This window comes from Brassica napus, chromosome C1 (genome assembly GCF_020379485.1).
Source record: "Brassica napus cultivar Da-Ae chromosome C1, Da-Ae, whole genome shotgun sequence".
NCBI classification, from domain to species: Eukaryota; Viridiplantae; Streptophyta; class Magnoliopsida; order Brassicales; family Brassicaceae; genus Brassica; species Brassica napus.
In genome coordinates, this window is record NC_063444.1 from 15,193,722 (window position 1) to 15,218,004 (window position 24,283).

General features: G+C 33.2%; 3 protein-coding genes, 1 long non-coding RNA gene and 1 pseudogene across 4 annotated transcripts; 4 read left to right on the forward strand and 1 right to left on the reverse strand.

Annotated features, from left to right (window-relative positions):
- The first annotated feature begins 2,751 nt into the window (after positions 1-2,751).
- Positions 2,752-3,499, forward strand: LOC106445652 (napin-like). Its single transcript, XM_013887245.3, has one exon. The coding sequence runs from the start codon at positions 2,808-2,810 to the stop codon at positions 3,348-3,350; it is 543 nt and encodes a 180-aa protein (XP_013742699.1). The 5' UTR covers positions 2,752-2,807; the 3' UTR covers positions 3,351-3,499.
- Positions 3,500-10,003: 6,504 nt separating this feature from the next.
- LOC125580166 lies at positions 10,004-13,452 on the reverse strand (annotated as a pseudogene).
- Positions 13,453-15,347: 1,895 nt separating this feature from the next.
- LOC106445672 (napin-like) lies at positions 15,348-16,124 on the forward strand. The gene has a single exon (XM_013887268.3). It carries the CDS (start codon positions 15,409-15,411, stop codon positions 15,949-15,951), a length of 543 nt encoding a protein of 180 aa, XP_013742722.1. The 5' UTR covers positions 15,348-15,408; the 3' UTR covers positions 15,952-16,124.
- Positions 16,125-17,190: 1,066 nt separating this feature from the next.
- Positions 17,191-17,967, forward strand: LOC125580167. The gene is made up of 2 exons (XR_007317910.1): positions 17,191-17,826; positions 17,888-17,967. It is a non-coding gene; the product is annotated as an uncharacterized LOC125580167 (long non-coding RNA).
- A 5,294-nt stretch (positions 17,968-23,261) lies between these two features.
- LOC106445681 (napin-like) lies at positions 23,262-24,043 on the forward strand. The gene has a single exon (XM_013887279.3). It carries the CDS (start codon positions 23,319-23,321, stop codon positions 23,868-23,870), a length of 552 nt encoding a protein of 183 aa, XP_013742733.1. The 5' UTR covers positions 23,262-23,318; the 3' UTR covers positions 23,871-24,043.
- The last annotated feature ends 240 nt before the right edge of the window (positions 24,044-24,283 follow it).

Genomic DNA, 24,283 nt, shown 5'->3' on the forward strand with positions numbered 1-24,283 from the left:
TAAAACCTGATTAGTTGCCCAAAGATTTTCTCAGAGACCGGAAATTGATTTTGAGGAAACGTATTCCCCGGTAATGGATGCAATTATGTTTAGATTTTTGATGAGCCTAACGGCATCTAAAAATCTTGAGATGCATCTCATGGACGTTGTGACTGCGTATTTGTATGGATCGTTGGATAACGATATATATATGAAACTCCCTAAGGGATTGAAAATGCCAGGGGCATTGAAAGAAAAATCCAGGGAGATTTGTTCGGTCAAGTTACAGCAATCACTTTACGGATTAAAGCAATCCGGACGCATGTGGTACAATCGCTTAAGTGAATATCTTTTGAGTAAAGGATATGTAATAATGCGATATGTCCATGCGTTTTTATAAAGAAATTGTCATTTGACTTTGTGATCATTGTTGTATATGTAGATGACCTAAACATAATTGGAACTCAAAAGGAGGTTGATGATGCTTGAACTTATATGAAAGAGGAGTTCGAAATGAAAGATCTCGGAGAGACAAAGTTTTGTCTTGGGCTCCAGATAGAGCATCTCCGAGAAAGAATAATTGTGCATCAATCAAATCATACGAAAAGGTTATTGAAACGCTTTTGTATGAATAAAGCGACTCCTTTGAGTACTCCAATGGTAAATAGATCTCTCGATGTTGAAAGAGATGTTTAAAATATCCTGGTAAGATCTTATATAAATAAGTACTTTGGAGATGCTAATGGTAATAAAGCATATATGAGCTTATATATCTTGCGAGTTGTATTTGATTAAATATACTTTTAGACACTAATGTCTTTGCGAGATATAGCTCATTTCCTATTTACGGAAATTAGAACGGCGTCGAGAACCTATCTGTTCTCTCCAAGGTACGTATTGATTTAGGAGTAATTTATCCTAGAAACCCCGAGTTTGGTATGTTTTGCAGATACATGATATTTATAAAGTCGAAAACAAACCGGCTATGTTTCTACAATTGGTGGAACCGCGATCTCTTGACGGTCCCAGAAACAAACTCTGGTTGCGACATCTTTGATTCATGCATAAACTATTGCGCTTCACGAAGTATGTCGAGAATGTGTGTGGCTTCGGTCAATGAGTCACCACATACGAGAATCAAGCGGAATAGTTAACGAGAAAGATCCGACGAAAATATTTGAAGATGATTCGGCTTGTGTCGCTCAACTCAAAGAAGACTACATTAAGAGTGACAAGACAAAGCACATCCCTCCAAGATTTTTCTCGTACATAAGGGAGCTCGAGAAAAATAAAGAAATGGACATCAAGTATGTACGGTCATGCGACAATCCGGCTGACTTGTTCACAAAAGCCCTTCCCACTACAACATTCCGAAAACACGTTTATGGTATCGGAATGCGGCATTTGCGTGACCTCTGACGAGAAAGCTATGTCCACTATTTTTAGGGGGAGATTACGGTAGTGTACTCTTTTTTCCTAGTCATGGTTTTTGTCCCAATGAGTTTTTCCATGACAAGGTTTTTAACGAGACACTACGTAATACAAAAAAGATAATCAAGAGGGAGTCCTAGAAGATAATACTAAAGTTGGTGATTATCCTTTGTTAAATAATAGTGATTGTCCAGCTTGGTACACGTGGGGCAACAACACCTATCCTTCTCATGTTGCAGATGTCATTTTTATAATGAGACACAGTATACGTGTCTTCTTATAGCATGATAAGTTCTTAGAGCATCATTATTGGTGGGATGAAGAAAGAGAGAAAGATAGTCCTTTGTTTTATTTTTTTTTTATTTTTTTTGGTCGTTGGAGAGTAAGGGACAACCCTTAATTTGGGGCTTTTCCCTTCTCTTTCTTCCTCGGTTCCCACCCCTCTCCTCTAAAGGATGCTGTAAGGGATTTCCAATAATGATGCTCTTAGGATAGGGTTCTTAGCGGAATATAAGAACCCGTCTCTTAACTTTTAACTAAGAACCGGCTCTTAAATAAGAGATTTAAGAACCAGTTCTTAATTTTTTTACTATTTAAGAACCGGTTCTTAGTTTTTTTAGTTAAAAATTAAGAGACGGGTTCTTATATTCCACTAAGAACTCTATCCTAAGAATTCTCCGTTAATCATGGTCTACTTCTCTACTATAAATATCTCTTCCCCTTTGTATTTGTATTAAGGGGAAAATAATAAAGACTCTCAATTCTCTACTCTCTCGTTGTTATACAAAACATAAACATATATATATAATATATAGATACATCCGAGCTAGTAGTTTACAACAAGATATTCTTCTTTTTTTTTCTTCATCGGATACATATTCTCCGATCGATATTATGGGATTTAATAAGTTGACTGACTTTATGTCTTAACGATCCCGAATTACATGGTTACGTGTTCTCACACTTTCTTTTACGAGTGTTTATAACCTCGTGCTTAAACTTTAAATTTTAGTTTACCATGTAATTGATTATGATCAGTGCCATTGTGTGATTCTTTTTTCTTAAATGTCTTAACTTGAATTAACTAAATGCTTAAAAGGAAATTCGTTTTTTATAAAAAAATATACAAAATGTCAGAATATGAACTACACATCATACATGCATGGTTGCATGGCATGTAGACGCGGAAACTTGTCACTCCTCCACATTTGAGATTCCAACACCTAATCGCTACAAAAACCTTATAGATTCTCCCTTTCTCACAAACAAACACATTCATGCAATGTTACACGTGATCTCCATGCAGAACATCTTTCACGCCTATAAATACCAACCAACACTCCACTTCCCTCTTCACTCAAACGAAAACAAGCAAAAAACATACACACAAATAGCAAATGGCCAACAAGCTCTTTCTCGTCTCGGCGACTCTCGCCCTCTTCTTCCTTCTCACCAATGCCTCCATCTACCGAACGGTCGTAGAAGTCGAGGAAGATGATGCCACAAACCCAGCCGGCCCATTTCGGATTCCGAAATGTAGGAAGGAGTTTCAGCAAGCACAACACCTAAGAGCTTGCCAGCAATGGCTCCACAAGCAGGCAATGCAGTCCGGTAGTGGTCCAAGCTGGACCCTCGACGGTGAGTTTGATTTTGAAGACGACATGGAGAACCCTCAGAGCCCACAGCAGAGGCCACCGCTACTCCAGCAGTGCTGCAACGAGCTCCACCAGGAAGAGCCACTTTGTGTTTGCCCAACCTTGAAAGGAGCATCCAAAGCCGTTAAACAACAGGTTCGACAACAGCAAGGACAGCAGGGACAGCAGCTGCAGCAAGTAATTAGTCGTATCTACCAGACTGCTACGCACTTACCTAAAGTTTGCAACATCCCGCAAGTTAGCGTTTGTCCCTTCCAGAAGACCATGCCTGGGCCCTCCTACTAGATTCCAAACGAAACCCTCGAGTGTATGAATGTGGTTGTCGATATATGTCAACGCCACACTTCATCGCGTAATATGTAAGGTCTTATCTAGGATGTTTGAGGCTATGTAATTAGCACTACTCCATAATAAAAGAGGATTTTAGTGTTTTATTCGGTGTGCATGCTCTCTAAGTGGTTCAAGATTTTAGTTTTCAAGCAAATTCCAATCAAAATTGTGCGTTACTTACATCGGCTGTTTAACGGCGTGCAAAACACCGATCGAACTGATCTACGAGGGCATATGCCATCGTTCAATCTCTGACCAAGTCTCTTACAATAAATTAATGAATAATAATACTAATTAAGCAAAAAGAGAGAGAAGTGAACGATCAGCTCTTCAGACCACCTCCAGGACCCCTAATGGGTACTGAAAATTAAATTAGTGTTTAATTTAGTGATTTGAAAGGTTTAGAACCTCTATTAATCTATTTAATTTTTTCATCTTCTATTGGTAGAACTTCATTGAGGTACTTAAAAAATAATTTATTTTTTTTAAAGTTGAATGATTTGAAAGACCATGATACATAAAATTTTCAGGGGAATTTGTCAAAACTAACCCACAACTTAATTTTAATCCCAAACATATACTCAAACTTGAATCAAATGCAAAGCTAATATAAAAGCCTTGTGAAATTACAGCTCAACCACTTTTTCTAAGTCATTTTTACGAATATAGCCCTAGTAAATCGTCTGAGTCGTCTGAGATGTTGGAAGTCGTCTGGACGACTTCAAATTAAGTCTTCTGGTGTAGTTGATCTTAAAAATAACTTTTAAATTTTTTAAAAAATATTTTGATAAGCGAAAAATTAAAATCATCTAATTATAAACAGTTTTAAGTGATATAAATTAAAATATAACAAAATTGAATTGTTTTCAACATAGATGAGTGTAGGTAGTGAATCATGGTATTCTTTGGTCTAGGGTTTGACAACATATGTTGTAGTATTGTATGTATACTTAGGGTTAGATTTTGGAAAGCTTGAATGTTTTTTTGAAAAATTAATTTTTTACCTATGCATGTTTATTTTTGTGTATAGTAAATACTTTTGAAGTTTAATTTGGTTTTATGAAGTGTTTAGTTAGTTAATTAAGTTTAGGGGTAATGTTTATGATCTAGACTACTTACATTTCAGTCGTATGGTGAAGAAATTAAAACAGACGACTTACATGTAAGTCGTCCAAATATTTCCGCCTAAAATTTTTTTAAAAATTATTTTCCCGCTTAAATAATATAAACCAGACGACTTACTTGTAAGTCGTCTAGAAAGTGTTCTATTTTAGTTTCTCACTAAAAATATTTTAATTTCCCGCTAAAAATATTAAAACCTTCTGGACGACTTACAAGTAAGTCGTCTGAATCAAACATATTTAACCTAATTGAATTTTTTGTCTCCCTATATAAAGAAAAATTTACACATTTTCTCTCCTCCTCTCAAATGGCTGCAACAAAAATGTAATGTTCATCACTCTAAAAGTCTTCAACCTCTCTCTAATCTTTTTGACTTGAAAACACCAAACTTTATATGAATTTTTCAGTTTTGTCTCATGTCTTTCTTAATAATCTATCTTTTTTGCAGGTTTTTAATCAGATGGTACTCATCTTCCACTCATTTAAAGGTAGATCTATTAATTTTAGATATATATTTTTGTGTGTTCTATAAAGGTAGATTTATCTAATCTTCCACTCATTTTCTTTGTTTTTAAATCATTTGAACGTTTTTGGATATACAGGTTTTTCAGATCTGGATTTGATATGCAAGATTTTCAGATCTGGAAGACTTCTGGGACGACTTACATGTTAGTCGTCTAAAATATAATGCACTCGACGACTTCCAGGAAGTCTTTCAGACGACTTCCATTTCAGTCATCTGGACTTCCTGGAAGTCGTCTGGACATCATGGAAGTCTTCTGACGAAGTTTCCCTTTCATAATAGATCTGAGCATTTTGGTAAGTTTTTATGTCTAATTTTTCTTCATTTGGTAACTTCTTGTTGTATAAAGTTCTTACTTTTTTTCCCAAACTAAAACTCTCCAGACCCACTCTAATCTCTTTGACTTGAAAACACCAAACTTTATATGAATTTTTCAGTTTTGTCTCATGTTTTTCTTACTAATATATCTTTTATGCAGGTTTTTATTCAGATGGTACTCATCTTCCACTCATTTAAAGGTAGATCTATTAATTTTAGATATGTATTTTTGTGTGTTCTATAAAGGTAGATTTATCTAATCTTCCACTCATTTTTCTGTTTTTATGCCATTTGAACGTTTTTGGATATGCAGGTTTTTCAGATCTGGAAAACTTCTGGGACGACTTACCTTTTAGTCGTCTAAAATATAATGCACTAGACGACTTCCAGGAAGTCTTCCAGACGACTTCCATTTCAGTCGTCTAGACTTCCTAAAAGTCGTCTAGACTTCCTGGAAGTCATCTGGAAGTCGTCTGGACTTTCTGGAAGTCTTCTGACAAAGTCTTCTTCCATATCAAGTGGAGTCCAAGCTTGTCTTTGTAGAGGAATGATCTATAATAGTTTTGTTTGTGTTATGTTTTGTGAATTGCATGTCTACTCTTTTAGTTGTGAATTTTTTGTAAAATCAGTAATAATGTTTCCCAAGATGTAATACATGTGCTAACAATGTGTTTACACATTTACAAATCAATGAAATAAACTTCAGTAGCCTTTTTTCAATAATAAACAAATCAATGAAATAATAAACTTCAGTAGCCCGTCTTCCGCTGATCCTCTCACCATTTCTTGCGCATATAACAATGCTCTGTATGAAGTGGTGTAATCAAGTGTCATGCCAAACATGTTCTTCATTGCATCTTTGATATGCTGCGGATTCAACCCATCAATGATTCCAACACGATCTATGAAAAGTCGACCAATGTACTTCGGAGTACAGCGTTTCCGCTGAGCGATTCTGTCTGGAATGGAACATGTATGAGTTGCCACATACTTGGTTACCCGAAACGTTTTAGTCCCATGTTTCACACTTGCTCGGACCTTCCATTGACAACCACTAACATGATATGTTGCCACAAAGAGAGTTTTCGTTGACTTGAATATTCTGAAGGAGAACCTACGCCTCACCGCTGTCAACCGCAACTCTGAAAGCAGTGCATCCATACTAGCAAAACTCTGGTTGACATAGATTCTGTCTACAGATGATCCTTCTCCTTCACAACCATATGCCCAAAACAGATTTCATCATCTTCTTCCTCATCCTCGTCTTTAACCATTCCATACTCACTATAATCATCAGCATCAGCGACAACAGGGATGTCAGCATCCTCTTCCCCATCATGATCCTCAGCTTCATGCCCCTCCTCAGCTTCATCCCCCTCCTCAGCTTCATGCCCCTCTTCAGCTTCATCCCCCTCCTCAGCTTCATCCCCCTCCTCAGCCTCATCTCCCACATGATCTTCATCCCTTTTCTCTGAAACCGTTCTCATCTTGCTAAAGCTTGATACACAAAGACGTACTTCATGCATTTTAGTTATCTCGAGCAAGTTCTGAACTTGTATATCACTTGTAACATGAATAGGAGGAAGGTCTGGAGCCATCTGTTGTAATGAGTAGGTTAACTCCACAGACTCTATGTTCATGTCCAGGTTATAATCTTCTTGAGCCATTGCAACAAGATCAGCATGTGTCGAACCTTCACTCAAAAATAACATTCTCGCTCCTTTGAAATGACCAACCACAAAATTCCAACATCCATCTTTCAACAACCATTCTGCATACACTGCATGTAACTGACGCATCATCTGAAAAAGTCAAAATAAAACACATTAGCAAACTTAGAACAAAGAAAACGAAAGTTTATTAAAGATCGAAGCGGAAAACTTCAATCTAAGTACTCATGATGACTAAACTATACGTCGTCTGGTCAACGCAGAGGTTATTTTTGCAATTGACTTTGAAATCTGTTATTTCAGACGACTGAAAAATAAGTCGTCTACTTTTGTTTGGTTTAAAGAAAAAACTCCAAAAAAGCTAGACGACTTACATTTCAGTCGTCATGGGTTAGTTTTGCATTTGACTGGATTATTTCAGAAGTTTTACTTTCCTGGACGACTTAGATTTCAGTCGTCTCGTGAAAATTAAAATAATAATATTTTTTTTAAAACTAGACGACTTACAATTAAGTCGTCATATGTTAGTTTTGCAATTGAAAAAGAAAACTTCAATATTTAATTATATATAGATGACTTACAATTCCGTCGTCCGTCAGACGACTTACGTGTAAGTCGTCCAGGATTTACGAGGTTTGACCAGAATCTCGGAATAAAATCCTGGCTGAATTGTAAGTCGTCTGGGTATGATTAAATATTGAAGTTTTTTTTTCAATTGCAAAACTAACCTATGACGACTTAATTGTAAGTCGTCTAGTGTTAATAAAATATTGATATTTCAATTTTCACCAGACGACTGAAATGTAAGTCGTCCGGGAAAGTCAAACTTCTGAAATATTCTAGTCAAATGCAAAACTAACTTATGACGTCTGAAATGTAAGTAGTCTAGGTTCTTTGAAGATTTTTTTGTAACCAAACAAAATCAGACGACTTAACTTTAGTCGTCTGAGAAAACCGATTTCAAAGTCAATTGCAAAAATAACCTCTGCGTTGACCAGACGACTTCCAGGTAAGTCGTCTACAGCCAGACGACTTCCCATGTAAGTCGTCTGACGAACAAATCTGGAAAAAAACTCGATTTCATACCTTAAATTGGTGAGATAACTTCCTTAGCACACATAAGGCTTCTCCAAGCACACATAATCTCAAACGAAAGTGACCCACCCAAAATCGTTAGCTTCTATGACTCTATGAACCATAAAAAATGTAGAATCAAAATTTTGGGTTTTTTTAGCTCGTTGTGGAGAGAAAGTGAGAGATATGTTGTGTTTAGTTCACAAGAATGGAAAAAGAAGAAGGGTAACTCGATTTTGGGAGCATTAAGAGCTTGAAATTGGTTGTTCATGATGGTTGGGGTATTGATGACAATGGCAATATTGTAATTACTTGAAGATGATGAGGGTGAGAGAGTAAAAATGTTATTTTCGAAAAGAAAAAAAATTGATGGCATTTTCGTAAATTATATGAACTTGTGGGGTGAATAGGGCAAAACCAATTTCCAAAAAAAAGGAGGTTAGTTCTGTGTTTGACTTTAAGTTGTAGGTCAATTCTGCCAAAAGCCTAAATTTTTATTAAAAATGACATAAAAGCATATTAAAAATGCAAATACAAACCGTAAACGAGAAAAACAGATTAGTTGAAATCTTGATTTGTTCCAAATTTTTGCCATATATTCTCAACCAAATCCGCTTTCAATCGTTGATGTATTGTTCTATCACAAACTTGATTCTGAATGCTCATCATATTGCCGAGATTTGAAGGCATATCTGTAGAAAACGAGAAATCCACTTCTGAACTTCGGTTTGAATCCGAATTTTTGAAAATTGAAATATCAAACTGAGTGTATCCATCTCGTTCGTCTTTTACGATCATATTATGTAGAATGATACATGCTCTCATTATCTTTCCAATTTTTATTTTATCCCACAAAAGAGGTGGATTTTTTACTATGGCAAATCGAGCTTGCATGACCCCAAAACCTCGCTCGACATCTTTACGTACAGCTTCTTAAAGTGTAGCGAATAAAGATGCTTTTGGACCTTGCGGAAGTGGAATAGATTGGACAAAAGTAACCCATTTTGGATAAATATCATATGTGAGATAGTAAGCCATTTGGTACTCGTGTCCGTTGACAGTGTAGTTAACTTTCGGAGCTCGACCTTGTAATATATCATCAAAAACTGGTGATTGATCAAGAACATTGATATCGTTTAATGTGCCTAGAGGTCCGAAAAACGCGTGTCATATCCAGAGGTCTTGTGAAGCTACAACCTCTAGAACAATTGTTGGCTTTCCTGATCCACGTGTATATTGTCTTTTCCATGCGGTTGGACAATTCTTCCACTCCCAATGCATACAATCAATGCTTCCTATCATCCCGGGAAATCCGCGTAGCTCTCCAATATCGAGTAGTCGTTGAAGATCTTCTGGAGTGGGTCTTCTTAGATACTCATCTCCAAATAAATTTATGATTCCTTGAACAAAATGTTCTAAGCATAAAAGCGCGGTAGTCTCACCAAGTCAGAGGTATTCGTCGACCGCATCAGCTGGGCAACCATATGCCATCATACGAATTGCTGCCATTTTCTTTTGTAACGGAGAGAGACCGAACCTTCTAGTAGCATCTCCTCTTTGTTGAAAGTATGATATTTCAGCGGAGAGTCGATCAACAATACGCCTGAACAAGGATTTGTTCATTCGAAAACAGCATTGAAACATGTGCGAAGGATATGTTGCATCTTCACTAAAATAATCGTTCCATAACTGCATGTGTCCTTGTTCTCGTTGTCTTTCAATGTATGCTCGTTTATTTTTTGGCGTTGATGTTTCTTGACGATCTTCATAACGAGTGAGAAGATTTTCAAATTGTTGATCGAAAATTTGGTCCAATCTCTCCTCCATCATATCTTCGTAATTATTATTAGAAGAAGAAGCCATTTAGAAGAGAAATGGTAAATGAATTTTTTTTTTTTTTGTATAAAAGAAATGTTGGATGTTGTTTTCTTGTACGATGGAAAGAGAAGGGAGGTAAACAAATAAAAGAGCTTCAAACTTGTTCTTCTACACTCAGAAAAAAAAGAAACAAAGGAAATATTTTTTTTTAATATGGTATAAGAGAAATGTTTGATGTTGTTTTCTTGTACAATGGAAAGAGAAGAGGGGTAAACAAATAAAAGAGGTTCAAACTTGTTCTTCTACACTCGGAAAGAAAAGAAGCAAAGGAAAATTTTTTTTTAATGGTAGAAGAGAAATGTTCTTTTACACTCGGAGGAAACACAACTTAGAAAGGAAACACAAGTTGCTTTACAACTTGCAAACCAGCTATGCAGCACGTTGGTTTTCTTGTACTGTCTTCTTGTCTTTACAAGTCACATGTTCCTGTCTTCTTGTTCTGTCAATGCACTGGATGATCCACATGCTACTTTATGTCACACGCTCTTCTTGTCTTCTTTATGTCACATGCTATTGTCGCTTTACCTGCACAAGCACGAGACAAGTCTCAGTACAACACGAGAGAACAACACACACGTCTCAGTACAATACACGAGAGCAACAGAAGAACACACACAATTTCATTAATATGTCACATGCTAATACAAACTCGACATCAAGCATAAAGCAACGAGAGAGAGCAAAAGAAGAACACACACAATTTCATGCTAATACAGACTCCATTAACTAACAGACTCGACACAAACATCATAAAGACACAAACAACATACATACTTGGCAATTTCAACACAAAAATCATAAGACTCAAACTAACATATCATTAATAAGCTTGTTTTTTAAGGCAATTTCGAGTTCAGTTAATGGTTCAGTCTTGGCAATGAGGCTATCAAGCAATTTTTGCTTGTTAAGAGTTTCCTTCAAAGCAAAATCCGCTTGCCTAATCTCCCAGATGCTCTGAAATTCCCTCCTCTCCTTCTCTTCCTCTTCCAAAGTAGCTTGCTTCCTCACTGGTTTTTTTCCTTTTGCCTTTGCTGCTTAAACCCCAACTGGCCGACCCATAGCTTCCTCTCCATGGCCATCTTGCACAGAGGATGATGATTGTGTCGTCTGGGCATCCAACTTCCTTCTTTTAGACTAAACTTTATCCTTAGTAGAAGAAGCTCCACTCCATTCCTGATCATAACGAAGTTCCAACCATGCATGCTCCATTGTGAACTTCTTCTTGTAATCATCAAAGTAAATCTCGTGAGCCATTTTCAAGACGTCATTCTCGTTCTGTCCACTCGATCTCTGTTTCGTTGCAGCTTCATAGCACCCAACAAACTTACACACGGCTTCATTGATTTTCCCCCACCTTGATTTACAGTTGTTGTCTCTCTGGGCTGCAAACCATCGAGCTTGGGACTTGCAGTATAGTAAGCAGCAATTCGTTTCCAAAACGTACTTGCTTTCTGCTCATTCTCAACCACTGCATCCTTGGAAGTGTTCAACCAAGCACTTATCAGCACACCATCTTCTGTTGGTGACCATTTATGCCTCTCTTTACGGTCAGACACAGTCTCTGCGTCTTCATTGCCATCTTCATTCCATTATGAACAGAAAACAGAGGCATCAGACGCAGAGACAGACTGATAAGGCTCACGAGGGACAGACTAATAAGGCTCATGAGGGACAGACGCAGAGACTGACTCATTCCATTGAGTGTTTGGTTGTTGACTGGTCAAGAAGTTTTGAAAGCTATATTGTTGAATATAAGGATCCATACGAGTTTTGGAGAAGAGGTTTTGAAAGCTAAAAAGAAAGAACAAAATAGAAGGAAATAGTTTTGGAGAAGTAAATAAATTTGGAGTCATGGTTTATAGTTGTTAAAGTTTTTTGTTGTTGAAGTTTTAATGGAAAGTTTTAATGGCAAGTTTAAAGTTTGAAGTTGGAGAAGTTTTAAGTTGTTAAAGTTTTAATGACAAGAGAATCAATATCCCTTTATTATTATTTGAGGAGCATTATAGATAATTAACTTTTAGTTCATGTGTTATTTTCAAAATTGTCATTTCCTGCGTGGCAGCACCATAAACCCTCTCACATCTTATATTCAAAAATCATTTGTTAACTAGATTAATTACAATAATTGTCATTGCTTGCCATTGATCATTTGATTATAATTTTACTAATATACTGTAAGCTTCTTCATTACAATGACTAACAAAACATTGACGTCCATGTTTAATGCGTTTTCATTATAATTCAAACTTACGGGCGTATAGTCATTTATTCCCAGATCCGGTCCACAAAGTTAATTATATATGAGATAACGATTTTGTAGATGGTATAATCCGATACATATATAACTAAAATAAGTATAATTTATAACACGTGTATGTGGACCATCTATAATGATTCGGATTATACCATTATGTGCATATGTATCGGATTTAATGTAACAAAATATTACCGTTAAAATTATAATCTCTTCACAATGTTAGCAGAACTCTAACATATGTTATAAATTATACTTATTATAGTTAATATTTAAATAGAGTGAGACAAAAATATATGCACACGTTTTTACAAGTATTCATCATATAGCATTTTATAATATGTTAGACATTATATATATAAATGTGATATAAGTATAATGCCTAACTATAGTCTAATTCAAAAAAATGTCTAACTATAGTGTCTACAAATTAATTTCGTTTAAGGACTTATCGTAACAAGGGGATGTCTAACTATTACGAAATCACGATGGCCCATATAACTCCGTTTAAGGACTTATCATAATTGTAATTGTAAACCATGATTAATGATTGCTACGAAATCACGACGTCTAACTATTAATATTAAAAAGAAACATGATTTGCAATAACTTTGTTCAAATCTGGGTGAAAGTTAAAAAGACACTTCTAATAACGTTGCAATATATATGATATATATGAAAGTTGAAAGGAAACTTCTAATAATTTTAGTTGTTCTATCTCTTAATGAAACGTGATTTGCAAGGACAACCGTAATTAATGATTGTTAAAAGGAAACTTCTAATAACTTTGATATATTTTTAAATTACGAATTTGGTAACGTTTTGGTAATAATACTTGAATCAAATCCGCCATTATTTTTTATAAAATTTTGGTAATAATAGGGAGTCGATTATGGTTACAAAATTTTGTCAACTATTAATATGTTGTATATAAGGAAGTTATATTGTGGATTCAAATTATTCGAATCAATTAACAATCGTGAATTTTATTTATTTTGTTCAATTGTAATTTATAAAAGGAAGTTCGATTATAGTGTCTACAAAATTTAGGTAAGTTACGATTACCATTGGAGCCCAAGTTATGTGAAATTAAATACAGTAGAACATCTATAAATTAATAATGTTGAGATTTTGAAATTTAATTAATTTATAGAGATATTAATGTACAAAAGTTTCCTTATTTAGATTTTTTATTTTAAGATATATTTATTCTAAGATAAAAAAAAATATTTGATTTTAGTGTATAAACATTAATTATTATTTTTTGAAAATTCACATTTATATTAATTTTATTATATTATTTGGTGTATATAATATATATCGCATAGAAGTTAAATGTGCTTTTAGATATAATATTACTAAATCTCATCAAAATTTATTAAGTGTTAAGAAAATATAAAGATAATTCTATTGTGAATATAAAACAAACAATATAATAGTAGGTTCTTACTTATATAAAATATGTATATATAGAAATTATTAATTTATAATTTTAATGGGACCATATATTTACATAGAATTTTCTAAAAAATTATTATCTTATTATTTTATCTATTGTGTCAAATTTTGAACCGACCCAAGTTGGGATCGGCAAAATTTATTAATTTATAGAGATTATTAATTTATTGAGTATTAATTTATAGAGGTTCTAGAGTATGTAATAATATATTTAATTACAGTGTATCATTAATCACATGGGCGCTGCCTTCTTAATATAAATATATGTTCTCTAAAATTCATCGACTCACCACACACTTCTTCTCGACTTCCTAATTATCAAAACATTCTCTGGAGCAAACAAATGGTTGGCTTTAACTCCGTTTCAGAAAGTGGTATATCAGTTCGTTTAGTGAATTTTTTAAGTATGTATGTTTTGTTCGGTAAACTAATTCTTAGTTATTTCTCTCTATAGGATTGCAAACCAGAAGTTCTGAAGACCCTTTATCAGTTTTTTATTTGTTTCCTTGTAATTTGTTTCTTTCGTATTTTATTTTTCTATTACTTATGTTTTAAATATTATAATCATAATTTTATTTATGAAATCAATAATTATATTTCCTATGTTTTGTTTTGTCTTAAATTCATAATAAATTAATAAAAGTTATTGCATACTATTATATATTTTTTACATAAAATATATCTAATTTACACATAACCAACTACAAAAAACAATCTTTTTCAAAAAAAAAACAATATTTTTCAAAAAAAACACTTAAGATTACATTATATTCACACTTTCGTTCCATATATATCATTAGATCTAATATTTTTGTCTATAACTTTAAAATTTCTAATATCTGTAAAATTATTTAAAAAAATTTCTTTTGATCATTCACTCCGCGTATGGCGTGGGTTATCACTTAGTGTATACGCTAAAACAACCACGCAACCTAAATATCAAAACTAAAGTTCATTTAATTCTCAACCATTTTCTAAATCACGTAATCAATATCATGCTCACCATTAAAAGCAAATCTACTTAGACAGAAAATCTACCTTACCTCTTCTTAACTCTGAAATTAAAAGACATAAGCTTTGATGACCATGAATCCATTGCCTTTCTTCCACAACCAACAAAGAAAGTAAAATTAAAAGTTATTCTCTGTAAAGAAATAAAATGATCAAATATATATAAAAAATTATCGATAATATATACAAATTATATACAAATAAGCTTATCATGCGCATGGTGCAAGTTTTATCCTAGTTACATATCGAATGAGACGCATTTAATTTTGACCATGACTATATATATCAACTTTAACTCAATATTTCTGATTAAGCTCCCAATATATATTTTCAACTACCTCCAGAGTATATAGACTCTCATCCCACTTAATGAATGTTTTTATTTTATTTTATGAAGTTAAGTTTTTACCTTCTTTTTTAAAAAAATATCGTTCATAAGATGTCACGCCAGGACATGAACTACACATGCGTCACACATAGCATGCAGATGCGGACGATTGTTTTTGTTCGTCATTTGTCAATCACTTCAAACACCTAAGAGCTTCTCTTTCACAGAACACACACACACACACACAATCATATGCATGCATTATTACACGTGATCGCCATGCAAATCTCATTTCTCACCTATAAATTAACTCCTCAGCTTCACTCTTTACTCACACCAAAACTCATCATTACAAACAAGGTTAAACACATACACAAATGGCGAACAAGCTCTTCCTCGTCTCGGCAACTCTCGCCTTCTTCTTCCTTCTCACCAATGCCTCCGTCTACAGGACGGTTGTGGAAGTCGACGAAGATGATGCCACAAACCCAGGCGGCCCATTTAGGATTCCAAAGTGTAGGAAGGAGTTTCAGCAAGCACAACACCTAAGAGCTTGCCAACAATGGCTCCACAAGCAGGCAATGCAGTCCGGTAGTGGTCCTAGCTTGGCCCTCGCCGGTGAGTTTGATTTTGAAGACGACATGGAGAACCCCCAGGGCTCACAGCAGAGGCCGCCACTACTCCAGCAGTGCTGCAACGAGCTCCACCAGGAAGAGCCACTTTGCGTTTGTCCAACCTTGAAAGGAGCATCCAAAGCAGTTAAATCCCGGGTTCAACAACAGGGACAAATGCAGGGACAACAGCAGCAGCAAATAGTGGGCCGTATCTACCAGACCGCTAAGCACTTACCTAGAGTTTGCAACATCCCGCAAGTTAGCGTTTGTCCCTTCCAGAAGACCACCCCTGGGCCCTACTACTAGATTCCAACGAAACCCTCGAGAGTGTATATACCACGGTGATGAGTGTGGTCGTTGATGTATGTTAACACTAAAAAGTCATCGTGTGTGTTTTATAAATAATGTACGTTAAAATGTTCGAGGCTAATGTAATAAGAACTACTCCGTTGACGGTAATAAAAGAGAAGTTTTTTTTATACTGTTGCTCCATCCTAAAAAGTGATAATTAACGACAGATACGCCCAAAAAAACAAATTAATATACTCACAATGAATCAGTAGTCTAATGAACATGTTAGACTAAATGTCTAATTAAGCCGTTTTTGCCAAAAAAAAAAGGGTTCAAATCGTCCATTGGGATCAAACAATGACTCAATCAGGTTTGATCAGATACTCGAAATCCTTTTTGATCGCATTCTCATGAATCCACTGTAATATAACGATTTCCTATGTTGTAAAGCCTCTTTAGTAGAAAAATAACGATAAGCAGCAATATAAATGTATTTCAGTTTAAGATTAGCACTACAAGAAATTTGGGTTTTAATAGCAGACTAGTATAGCATTTTTTTCGATTGTGCTATTGTTGACATACCTCTTACTTTTAGATAGCGTTTGTGAAAATGCAAATACTATCTTTGGTTGGTCCGATTTTAGGAGGAACCCCTATCCCGGAGCCAATCCCCTATTGGTCCTGCGTAAATGTTTTTTCTAAACCTAGTATACATAGCATTTTCAGTTTTGAAACGCAATGCATAATTAAAATAATTGATTTTTCCTTTCACCCTTGTTTCGCTTTCCTACTCACTATATTTTATTTGCCTCCAAAAACCTTAACACTAAATTTAAACCCTAAAGTTTTAACACAATCCCTAAACTCTAAATAAACTTTAAATTCTAAAATTTTAACATTAAATCTTAAATTTAACTTCATATCTTAATATATAAACTAAAAAATTACTATTTTCAAAAGTTAATCTCAAATCTTAAATCAATACTCCAAACCCTTAACCCTCAAACCCTTAACCCTCAAACCCTATACTCAAAACTTTATTCTAAACTCCAAACTTTAAATCTAAATTCATATCAAACTTTTCTAAAATTTAATACAGTACAATTTTTACCCACATGCTAGTCTTAACTTTTATATATATATATATATATATATATATATATATATATATATATATGTATGTATTTTGCAAATCTTGAATTTTGGAGTTTAGGGTATGTTTAGAGTTAAGATCTAAATTTAAATCTGAAAAAATTCAAGTTTTTAGAACTATGTACATATCTACTTTAAATGAATTAAACATAGAATTTTAATCAAACTTATAATAAACATTAAAATTAAAGAAAGATTAGAAACAAAAAAAATCTGTCGATGTACAACAAGATATAGAACCAAAATACTACCAAAATAAACTTTACTGTCCAAAGTGAAAATAAAGTAAAACAACTAAAAGAAAAAATTCCTATTGGTTAGTTCATAAGCACAAGGATTGAGCTTTTCACCGTCAGATGACGGGATCCTCATCCAATGGACCAAAATTATTTTTTTATTCAGTTCTGGAATTTTTTGAGCAAACAGATCTCATATCTTTCGACACATTCTCTTAGACAACTTCATCTCCTCATCTCTTTCTCCTTAGGCTTTATTCACTACTAGCCCCCTCATTCTCTTTGCCAATCTCTGCTCCATTTCTCTCTACCCTCGCGAGATCTCTGCTCCATGACTCATCTTCTCTCCCTTTGTCGATTTATCTTTTCTTCATCTTCTTCTCTCTTATCAAGAATACTAGATCTAGAAGCAGAGGCTAAGCATCGATGTTTCTCACGATACTGACAAATCTCATTCCGCCGCGAGACGCGGCTGAGGTGGTCGACGACTCCGACACTCGCGGTACTCTCTCTCTCTCTCTCTCTCTCTCTCTATGTTGAATATGACTTTTTTGTTTGTTAAGGTGGTCGCGAGCAGAGATGGTGGTGCGGCGGGTGAGGACTGGAAGATGAAGAAGACAACGAAGTGCATGGATTGATGCGACAACGAAGCGCATGGAAGAACACAACGACGAAGGTGGTGGTGCGATGGGTGAGGATTGGAAGATGAAGACTACAACGAAGGTGGTTGTGCGGCGGAGTTTAGTTAGTAATTAGGTTAAAGCTTAGTTTAGCTTTTGGTTTATTATTTAATTAGATTTATTTTTATATTTTTGTAATCCAATTTAATTATAAATCAATTTAAGTAATAAAGAAATTTTAAATCTATGAATTAATTTTAATTATGTTTTTATTTTTAAATAATTTACTAAAAATAAATATAAAATAAATAATTTTAATATAAATAATAACAAAAAACAAACACTATTAAAAAATGTTTAATTGCATACAAAAAAATGCTATAATATATGACAATAAGATAGCATCACGAAAAACCGCTATCTAATGTGCTTGACCTACTATGACGGACGATGATACAGCGCTTCATAAACCGCTATCGTATCATTAGATAGCGTTTTTCGCCCGCTAAGAAAAACTTTTTTTCTTGTAGTGATATAGTTGTTTTCATCACAGCATAGCATGATAAAAAATGATCACTTAACAAATATAATGATTTTGTTTATCTAATGCTTGTCTATTCAAGATTTAGAACATTAATGTGATGTTTTGTCCACACATTGATAACGCAGACACACTTAAGGTTAACTAGAGATTGATCCGCACATCTGCGCGGATATTGATTCTTACATTTTTATACATTGATATTTATTTTTCATAATTAATGTTATATATTTTACATGGGTCTTAATATAACTAATTGTATTCAAATGATCTAGACCGAATAGGGTAATATTGTTATTTTTGGTACAAATATCCTAATCGATTTCAGATACATTTGTAATTTAGATATTTTTAGGTTTATATACATCATTACCAAACTCATCCATACCGAGAAGAACCCAACTCAAAATCCACACATAAATTTATAATCAAGTGGGACCTAATTTCAAAAAAAAGCGATACCCGAAAAGAACAGCCCGTACTTAATTGGATAGCCAATGTTCATGCGTTACTGATTTTATAAACTAATAAAAATGACTCTAACTGATTTTATAAACTAATAAAAATGATTATTTCTATGTGTTTGGTTAAATTAAGTGAAATAGAAAGAGTTTTTTATTTAGTAAAATAATTATATGGATTGAAAAATTAAGTGATAAAAAATGTAATACATTTTTATTACATTGATTTAAGTTATTATTTTATTCATAAAAACATGTCTTTGAATTATTTTTTGGCTTCGTAATTTTCCACCGATTGAAACTAAAATAAATAAATAAATTTTAATAAAACAAACTAAACCGAAAGTTTAAACATATGAAAAACTCAGTTATTTTACATTTTTGATTTTATAATTGGCACAAAATTAATATTAATTAACTAATAAATAAAAATCTGCTATATTATTATTATGGTAATATAATTAATGATGTGATGTATTGATAAGATAATATAATTAATGAAATTGTTAAACTGAGTGAAATATGGAAAGACAATTAATGTAATTATATTAATGAAACTAATAAAAAGACATTATACTTCTTTTTTATACTATTATCCATGTTTTCAAAAAATTCTTATTTATAATGATATTCATGTTTTCAAACAATATCAAATAGATACTTCAATTTTAATAATAACTAGATCTTGATCCGTGCGTCCGTACGGGTGTTTGCTTTAATTTGTAAGAACATTATAAAATTCATAACTATTTTAAAAATTATGGTATCGTTATATATTAAAGTTTGACTATTATTGTATTTGTAATATGAATAAAGGAATACTAATACATTCATATATTAATATTTTTGTTTCATTGTTTATTTGATATTATAACCCAAATATTATAGTTATTTATAGTATTGTATATTTAATTCTATTTCGGTGGTCCATAAAAAAATTAGAAAGAATGTTTACTCAATCTATTAGATCCTTCGTATTGTATTTTTTTATATATATATTGAAAACAATTTTATAATGGTTGTTGAAAAATAAATTTGTAAAAATTAAATTTTGAATACATGTATATTTTTGAATCAATTTTTGTTTTGAATTTTGTTTAATGATTAATTTAGAAAAATATGTTTTTAGTTAATTAGATTCGATCAGTTGCACAAAAAAAAGTAATTAGATTGAGTCATTTTTGAAATCTGGTCGAAACAGATAATTTATAAAAATATAATGGACATCAATTTTTTTAATAACATAAACCCATTATTTTTTTTAATATACTGTTATTAATATTTTCACACAACATTATATTTCTTTTTAATTATGTTATTCTTGTTTCCAAGCATTTCCAAAGGTACTTCTACTTTAATAAGATAAAAGATATAATATTGCAAAAATATGTTGTTATTTATTTTTTCATGTCACTATTAAATATAATATATGTCTCATCATATAATTAATCGTGTTTTTTACCTACCATCATATAAGTAATCATATAATTAATAGTATTTTATATGTATCATCATATAAATAATTATAAATATTATATTTTTAAAACTTAATATGAAATATAAAAATCATAATTTACGTTGGTGATTGAAATTGCTTTGTATTGAATTTTTCTTAAATAATTTAAAACATTTTTATAATGGTTATAAAAAACATTTTAGTAAAATAAATTTTTGAGTATATGTATATTTTTGAATCAATTTTTGAGATAAATTAATTTTAAATTAATATTTTGATTTGAAATATGTCTATAAAATTTAAATTTTGTTTTATGATTATTTTAGACAAAAATATTTTTAAGTAATTAGATTGGGCTAGCCATTTTCGTATATTTTAAAGCTGACTCATATATATTGTTTTCATAATATAATGAATTCCCAATTTTTCTTGATAACGTAAGCCCTTTACTTTTTTTCTTTAATATATTGTTATTCATGTTTCCAAACAACACTATATATTTTTTTAACTTCTATCTTCTTTTTTTGTCATCAACGTATATACATACTCATACAGACTCTGTGAACCAAGCCGGGAGATGTTGATCCATGTGAACGACGAAAGACGGTTGCTTTCTGACACTACGTGCTAGGCTATCCGCCTTTGTATTTTGCGTTCTTGGTACATGGACAATCTCTGATCGGAGAAAACTTTCTTTCAGGAATTTAATATCTTCTAAATAACTTGCAAAATCTGGTCATTTTTCTGATTCCAAAACCATCTTCACCAATTGAGAACAATCCATTGCAAACGTAACCTGAAATTGACGTAAATTCCTCATACATTCCATTGCCTAGAGTAGTGCTTCCATCTCCGCATAGAGAGGAGATAGACTAGCCCGAACATTCCTCGCCCTCATCTGCCCATCAAAACCTTCTAAAGTACTGAACCAACCATGTCCGGAGAAAACGTCTTTCTCTTTTCAGGAACCATCTGTGAAACACCATCTACCTGGAATTAACGGTAATGACTAACCTCTACCTGTGATACTATCCTCTGTTTCTTTGCTATATGCGCTTCAGTCCAAAGTGTGGACTATGTTTCTGCTAATTTTAAATTCTATCTATGTTACCAAACAAAAACTTAAAGTACTTCTACTTTAATAAGATAGATATAATATAGATATAAGTTATATAAAGATTAAGCACCAACATTAAGTCAAGTAGTGACCACGTTTAGGTTTCAAGACAACTTCTTCTCTTGTTTCTGGCCTTGGAGGAGAAAATCACATCCAAGACTCAAGCGATAATTCAACCGCACCGCAGTACCTGCAAAATATGTAGAGTTATTCTTGGGTTCACCCTCAAGAGGTTCACCAACTAATAGGATTTCATTATTTTAAATTCGATATTTTTTAGAAAAGAAAACAAAATATTATCAGGTTATATTATATTTTTAAAATAAAAAATAGTAGTTACAGAAAAAAAATTTAAAAAAATATTTTTGACGTCGTCAGCAAAACATTAAACCCTAAATTCTAATCCCTAAACTCTAAATCCGAAACTCTAAACCCTTGGATAAATTATAAACTCTAAATCAAAAACAATAAACACTAAAACCCTAAACCATAAATCCTAAACCCTAAACCTTTGAGCGTTTTAGTGTTTAATATTTTTGATTTAGAGTTTAGGATTTATCCAAGGGTTTAAGATTTACCCAAGGGTTTAGGTTTTAGGATTTGGGGTTTAAGGATTAGGATTTAGTTTTTTCTTGACGATGTTAAAAGTATTTTTTTTGTAATTACTACTATTTTTAATTTATTTTTTATTTTAAATATATAATATAACCTGATAATACTTTGTTTCTTTTAATAAAAGATATCGAATTTGAAATAACACAATCCTATTGGTTGGTGAACCTAGAGGTTCGCCCTAGGGGGCGAACCCAAGAATAAGTCAAATATGTATATAGACTTTCGTCCCATTTTAAACCAACTTAATAAGGGTTTTCTATTTTATGAAGTAATTTTTTACTAGAGGTGGGTATTTGGATATCCGTTCGGGTTTGATTTTGTATTTATTCGAGTTTTAAATTTTTGGAGTTAGAAAGTTAAACTTCACTCGGGTATTTATACATTTTGGTTTGAATTTATATAAGATTTTTGCGGGTTTGGTTCCGGTTCAGTATCCATTTAAATTACTTTAATAAAATAAAAAATATATACTTAAAAATTCTAAAAGTCCAAAAATAAAATAACATATAGCATATAAGTTTGAATAGTTTATGTCTTAATATCTAAATTAAAATAAAATTGTTTTGTTATTGACATTTGGAAGGAAAAATTGTTACGTATTTTGAGTACTTTTGGTATTTTGAATATATTTTAGCCATTTTGGATTTTGGCTGCTTGTATATATTTCTAGGTATTTTAGACACTTTCAAAAATGTATAGTTTTAGATATTAGATTTAAAAAATTAATGTATTTAGATAAATAATATATATTTGGATATTTTTGGATACCTAAAATATTTCAGTTCAGATAAGTTTGGTTTCGAGTTCTTCAAATACCAAAATTTTGACTTCATCTGGATATTTAATCAGATTCGGTTCAGGTATAGTATTACTTTTCAGATAAATTTCGATTCAGTTCTTCGGGTCTGGGCATTTTGCCCAGCACTAGTTTTTACCTTCCTTTTTAAAATAATCGTTCATAAGATATCATGCGAGGACATGAGCTACACATAACATGCAGATGCGGATGACTGTTTTTGTTCGTCACTTGTCACTCACTTCACAGCGATACACACACATGCATGCATTATTACACGTGATCGCCATGCAAATCTCCATTCTCACCTATAAATTACGTCCTCAGCTTCACACTTTACTCAAATCAAAATCATCATAATTACAAACAAGGTTAAAAACATACACAAATGGCGAACAAGCTCTTCCTCGTCTCGGCAACTCTCGCCTTCTTCTTCCTTCTCACCAATGCCTCCGTCTACAGGACGGTTGTGGAAGTCGACGAAGATGATGCCACAAACCCAGCCGGTCCATTTAGGATTCCAAAATGTAGGAAGGAGTTTCAGCAAGCACAACACCTAAGAGCTTGCCAGCAATGGCTCCACAAGCAGGCAATGCAGTCTGGTAGTGGTCCAAGCTGGACCCTCGACGGTGAATTTGATTTTGAAGACGACATGGAGAACCCCCAGGGCCCACAACAGAGGCCCCCGCTACTCCAGCAGTGCTGCAACGAGCTCCATCAGGAAGAGCCACTTTGCGTTTGCCCAACCTTGAAAGGAGCATCCAAAGCCGTTAAACAACAGGTTCGACAACAGGGACAACAGCAGGGACAGCAGGGACAGCAGCTGCAGCAAGTAATTAGCCGTATCTACCAGACCGCTACGCACTTACCTAGAGTTTGCAACATCCCGCAAGTTAGCATTTGTCCCTTCCAGAAGACCACGCCTGGGCCCTACTACTAGATTCCAAACGAAATCCTCGGGAATGTATATACCGCGGTGATGAATGTGGTTGTTGATGTATGTTAACACTTCATAGTCATGGTGTGTGTTCCATAAATAATGTACGTTAAAATGTTCGAGGCTAATGTAATAAGAACTACTCCGTTGACGGTAATAAAAGAGAAGTTTTTTTATACTGTTGCTACTTCATAAAAAGTGATAATTAACGACAGATACGACCCAAAGAAAAACAAATTAATCTTATCCAAAATGAAGCAGTTGTCTAATGAACATATGATAGACTAAAAGTCTTATTAAGCCTTCAAGACCAACTATAAACTATCATCTATTGGGATCAAACAATGACTCAAATCTGGTTTGATCAGATACTCAAACTCTTTTTGATCGCAGTCTCATGTATCCACTATAATATA

Excerpts from the sequence above, each read along its gene's own strand:
- LOC106445652 (XM_013887245.3), top strand. The coding sequence starts at position 2,808 with ATGGCCAACAAGCTCTTTCTCGTCTCGGCGACTCTCGCCCTCTTCTTC.
- LOC106445672 (XM_013887268.3), top strand. The coding sequence starts at position 15,409 with ATGGCGAACAAGCTCTTCCTCGTCTCGGCAACTCTCGCCTTCTTCTTC.
- LOC106445681 (XM_013887279.3), top strand. The coding sequence starts at position 23,319 with ATGGCGAACAAGCTCTTCCTCGTCTCGGCAACTCTCGCCTTCTTCTTC.